The sequence below is a fragment of the Ahaetulla prasina genome, chromosome 4 (assembly GCF_028640845.1).
Source record: "Ahaetulla prasina isolate Xishuangbanna chromosome 4, ASM2864084v1, whole genome shotgun sequence".
NCBI lineage: Eukaryota > Metazoa > Chordata > Lepidosauria > Squamata > Colubridae > Ahaetulla > Ahaetulla prasina.
The window spans coordinates 18,498,443-18,504,442 of record NC_080542.1 but is presented as its reverse complement, the minus strand read 5'-3'; the positions used below and the strand labels follow the sequence as shown (position 1 = coordinate 18,504,442).

The window sequence follows — 6,000 nt, the reverse complement described above, 5'->3', positions numbered from 1 at the left end:
AATTCATATATGCAAATATGTTAAGTAGAGAACCATTGAAATTGGGCATAAAACTATTCAGTGTCTGAGGCCAATGGATTTGTTAACTCTGCTGAAAGGAATGATTTTACTCAGGTCTGGATTGCTCTCTGGTATTCATTTACTAAATTCCCAGGATGAATCCTTGGGCTTCTGTCAAGAGACAGACAGTTAGAGAAAAAGTTCTCCAGTCTCCTTGGAGTTTGGGATCCTCTGGGAATCTAGTGGCTCTTTCAGAGTCATTGATGTCAGTGGATGTAAGTAGACCTCAGTATCAAATATTTTTTTCCCAGTGGACAGATTACATAAAGACTTAGGTATGGCAGAAGAATCTTCAAAACCTCAAATTGTCAGTAAATATTACAGCATTGTCAATTCTCTTTAAGAAGAAATATGTCATCTATTCGAAATAATCAGAAAACCATTCACCAAGTAAGATCAATTCTTGTAATTTACTAAAGGTCAAGTTTGGTGGGTTGATTCCTGATATTATGCATATTGAAGACAGAGAATTTAATTTTTAAATGATGCTAAGTAGGATGCTATCAGAGTTTTATTTTAATTTTTTTTATTTTTTAAATGCAAATGATGCCTGAAATTTCTGCACATTTGTATGTACTCTCTAGATGGAAATGACATTCTTTATATAATATGAATGGATTAAAATTGATGATAAGCAATTAATGCTAACTGCGTTTAATGGAAAAATGAGCTGGCCTTATCATAAATCAGTTTTCTTGGAATTGCAATCTTCTAGGTACCTGAGGATTTCACAATTGTGAGTCATAATCTCAGGGCAGATTCAATTTGGAAAATATCTATAAATCAGTTATCAGAAAGGTTCCTTGAATGGCTGAATAACATGATATAATCAAATGCAAAGTGCATAAGAAATACATTTAAAAAAACAAAATGTAATTGCAGCTTTCCTTATTTCTAAAGATTTGATCCAATTTTACTTCTTATGTGTAAACATGAAGGAAGCGGATATAGGACTTTAGAGTAAGAAACCTATTGAATTGTTAGGAATAATTCTTTATTTAACAGTCCTCTTTTGTTCCCAGATTTTAACATGAATGATACCATGAAAACAGGCAATCACTCCTGTCTCACCGAAATTGTCCTCTTGGGCTTTTCAGATTTCCAGACAATACAAGAACTTCTGTTTTCCCTCATTCTAATATTTTATCTCATAGCCTTGATGGGCAACAGCCTGGTTTTACTCCTCACCATTTTCAGTCCCACACTTCACACCCCAATGTACTTCTTCCTCTGGAACTTGTCCTTTTTGGAAATTGGCTACACTTCATCCATCAGCCCAAAGATGCTAGTGAACTTATTATCAGAAAAACAAACTATTTCGTTTTGGGGATGTGGATGTCAAATGTATTTCTTCCTTCTCTTTGGTGTCACCGAGTGTTGTCTTCTTTGTGTCATGGCATATGACCGCTATGTTGCTATTTGCAAACCCTTGCAATACCCATATATTATGAACTATAGGAAATGTGCTATACTTGCTGCTGTGTCATGGGCCACTGGTGTTTTTGTAGGTTTAGGGTACTCTGTTTTAATATTCAGTTTTCCCTTCTGTGGTTCAAACCAAATTAGTCATTTCTTCTGTGACCTTATTCCTATTCTGAGATTGGCATCTACATATACTTACAAAAACGAGGTGGTCATTTCTACATTAACTGTGCTAGCTGACATAATACTCTTTTTTCTCATCCTCTATTCCTACATCCTCATTATCTCAACTATTCTCATGATGCCACTGGCCAAGGACAGACACAAAGCCTTTTCCACTTGTTCCTCACATCTCACTGTGGTCTGCATTTTCTATGGAACTATCATTTTTACTTACCTTCGTCCCAATTCAGCAGATTCTGCAGACAGTAACAGGGTTTTTGCCTTGCTCTACACAGTAGTGACTCCAAGTTTGAACCCTATCATTTACAGCTTGAGGAACAAAGAGATAAAAGCTGCTTTCATGAAATCATTAAGAAAGAAACAGTCTTTCTAAGGTAATAATCCAATTGATTTTAAGAAAATATCATTGTCCCACAGATATTTGTAGAGTTCCTAACAAACAGGAAGCAGCAGGTGAAGCTAAGCAAGATCACATCAAATACCTGTACAATTAGCACAGGGGCCCCCCAAGGCTGTGTGCTCTCCCCACTTCTCTTCTCTCTGTATACCAATGACTGTCTCTCCAACGATCAATCTGTCAAGCTACTGAAGTTTGCAGATGATACAACAGTGATTGGTCTCATTCAAGACAATGACGAATCCACATATAGACGAGAGGTCGAACGACTAGCCTTGTGGTGCAACCAAAACAATCTGGAACTGAACACACTCAAAACCATAGAAATGGTGGTAGACTTTAGGAGAAACCCTTCCATACTTCCACCTCTCACAATACTAGACAACACAGTATCAACAGTAGAAACCTTTAAATTTCTAGGTTCTATCATATTGCAAGATCTAAAATGGACAGCTAACATCAAAAACGTCATCAAAAAAGGACAACAAAGAATGTTCTTTCTGTGCCAACTCAGTAAGCTCAAACTGCCCAAGGAGCTGCTGATTCAGTTCTACAGAGGAATTATTGAGTCTGTCATTGCACCTCTATAACTATCTGGTTCGGTTCTGCAACCCAACAAGAAAGACACAGACTTCAGAGGATAATTAGAACTGCAGAAAAAATAATTGCTACCAACCTGCCTTCCATTGAGGACCTGTATACTGCACAAATCAAAAAGAGGGCCGTGAAAATATTTACAGATCCCTCACATCCAGGACATAAACTGTTTCAACTCCTACCCTCAAAACGACGCTATAGAGCACTGCACATCAGAACAACTAGACACAAGAACAGTTTTTTCCCCGAAGGCCATCACTCTGCTGAACAAATAATTCCCTCAACACTGTCAAACTATTTACTAAATCTGCACTACTATTAATCTTCTCATATTTCCCATCACCAATCTCTTTCCACTTATGACTGTATGACTGTAACTTTGTTGCTGGCAATCCTTATGATTTATATTGATATATTGACCATCAATTGTGTTGTAAATGTTGTACCTTGATGAAGGTATCTTTTCATTTATGTACACTGAGAGCATATGCATCAAGACAAATTCCTTGTGTGTCCAATCACACTTGGCCAATAAAAATTCTATTCTATTCTATTCTATTCTATTCTATTCTATTCTATTCTATTCTATTCTATTCTATTCTATTCTATTCAAACCTTAGAAGCTACTAGAGCAGGTGTTCCTCTTAACTCTGGACTAACACAGAGCTTGGAATAATTTCCTTAAAAACAAGGAGAACTGAAATTAGTCATTCTGATGATATATAAGTAAAGGATTATAAGAAGGGTTGGCATCCAGTTCAGAGAAATGTAGAGAAATAAGTTTTGGGTTGAGAAGAAGGAGGTAGGCAGAAGGATTAAGATGAGATGTCAGAAGGTAGAGACCATACAGGTCCATTGGTCAGCCATATGCAGAGCCCATTGTTGTAGTCCAACTGGAAAGAGAACAAGCTTAATTTATCATAAGCATGCCTCCCAAATAAGCCATAAGGGTGTACAAGATAGATTATACTGGCCTTAGATTTTAAAAGCACATATCATGGTGTCAAGGAACTCAATCATTAACTTCCTTCCTCAGAGATAAAAATGAATTAAGCATTTTCTAGAATCTTCACTCATTATCTTTCCCAGGAATATTGCAAAATTTCCATTGTTTGTAATTCATTTAGTATTTTTAATTTATCTCAACGTTATCTGAAACCTTATCCAAAAAATAGTTTCTGTATGCCATATTCTATGCAAATGGGTCATGTTAGTTCTATTTTACCCTCATAAATGCTTTTTCTCTAGAAACATTTTGCAGATTTTTAGTGTTGATTTAGAACCTACTGAGCCACCAAGTTTTCTGAAAGGTGGAACACATAATTTCTGAAATTGTACTGTGGGTGGTAGATGGATAAGAATATTTCTCCCTTGATTATTAAAAAGAAGCAATGGATTTCAATGATGATGAATGAGATGACAGCAGATCCTCCCCAAATTTATTTCTTTGAAGATCTTGTCCTCCTGATCTGTTAGAAGAAACCATTGTCAAGATTTATTTTATTTTATTTTGTCACACAGTATATATAAGCTTAAGCATGAAATAATTGTACAATATATAAGCATATATATAAGCATAAGTATGTAATAACTATATTAATTGGATATAATGAAAGGAAACAATAGGACAGGAACGGTAGGCACGTTTGTGCTCTTATGCATGCCCCTTACAGACCTCTTAGGAATGGGGTAAGGTCAATGGTAGATAGTTTTTGGTTGAAGCTTTGGGGATTTTGGGAAGAGACCACAGAGTCAGGTGGTGTATTCCAAGCATTAACAACTCTGTTATTGAAGTCATATTTTCTGCAATCAAGATTGGAGTGGTTAACATTAAGCTTAAATCTATTGTGTGCTCGTGTATTGTTGCAATTGAAGCTGAAGTAGTCTTCGACAGGAAGGACATTGTAATAGATGATTCTATGAGTTAAACTCAGGTCATGTCGAAGGCGGCGTAGTTCTAAATTTTCTAAACCCAGGATTTCAAGTCTGGTAGCGTAAGGTATTTTGTTGTATTCAGAGGAGTGGAGAACTCTTCTTGTAAAATATTTCTGGACACGTTCAATTGTATTGATGTCAGAGATGTGGTGAGGGTTCCAAACAGTCGAGCTGTATTCAAGAATTGGTCTAGCAAATGTTTTATATGCTCTGGTTAGTAGTGTAATGTTTTTGGAGAAGAAGCTATGCAAGATTAGGTTTACAACTTTTAAGGCCTTTTTTGCGATGTAGTTGCAGTGGGCTTTGGCACTTAGATCATTTGTGATTATCATCTCTCAGATTCTCAGGGGCAAGATGATTCAGTGGTGAAAGTGTTGGATTTTTAAAAATGGACAAAGCCAAGTTGTAGTTCCCCCTCAACAATGGAAGTTTCTTGTGACTGGGCCAGCCCATTTTTGTCAGACAAAGGGGCAAGTTGGTCCAATGGTGAAGATGCTGCTCTAGAAGCTAAAAGATCCAAGTTCTAGTTTCTCCCCCCCCCCACGATTGATTGTATATGACTGTACATTGAATATTTTTGGATACAAATGTAAAAATAAAACATTTTCATATATATATAAAAAGAATTGGTCTAGCAAATGTTTTATATGCTCTGGTTAGTAGTGGAGTGTTTTTGGAGAAGAAACTGCGCAAGGTTAGGTTTAAGATGATTTAGCTTCTATGGGACATATGAGCCAACAGCATATGATATGGTTCTCTCTATTCTTAGGGAGTCCAAAACACTGGTGCCTCTTCCCTCTGTAAAACTTTGTCCAATTCAGTCAGGATAGTCTCTTCTCCAGATCATTAAATGTTTCTTTTCTATAATGCTTTCAGGACAGAAGATAAAAGGTATCTGAAGACTACTGTCCATCGTTGTCTCATTTTCAGCTGACTGGAAGGTTTTGGTGTTTGTGAATAGGATTGGTTAATGATCAACAATGGGAAATATATTCATGGATAGTGTTGTGACTCCAGCTCCCAAGCCTGTCCTCATGGAGGAAGATGACTCTGACAGTTATGGGGAGGAGCTGACAAGGCCTCCCTCTCCAGGACCCTCCTTTCTGGCAACGCCTCAGGTTCTAGCTGAAGGCAAGGAGCTGACAAGGCCTCCCTCTCCAGGACCCTCCTTTCTCCTCAGGTTCCATCTGAAGGCCAGGAGGAAGGAGTGTCGGAGCACCCACTAATAGGGAGTGATGAAGATCAATCTTGGATTGATCCCAGGCAGTGTCGGAGGGAGAGGTGTGCACAGCAAAAAAAGAGGTGTGGAAGGGCCAGAGATTGCTGAGTCACTGAGCCATGCCCCACAGGGGATAAAAATGGGTGGGGTTGCTCTGCAGGCTCTGTGGCAGACAAAAACTGCATGT

The 6,000-nt window shown here is 37.7% G+C and overlaps 1 protein-coding gene across 1 annotated transcript; it reads left to right on the top strand.

Annotated features, from left to right (window-relative positions):
• The first annotated feature begins 1,102 nt into the window (after positions 1-1,102).
• On the top strand, positions 1,103-2,038 carry LOC131198055 (olfactory receptor 10A4-like). The gene has a single exon (XM_058182566.1). It carries the CDS (start codon positions 1,103-1,105, stop codon positions 2,036-2,038), a length of 936 nt encoding a protein of 311 aa, XP_058038549.1.
• The last annotated feature ends 3,962 nt before the right edge of the window (positions 2,039-6,000 follow it).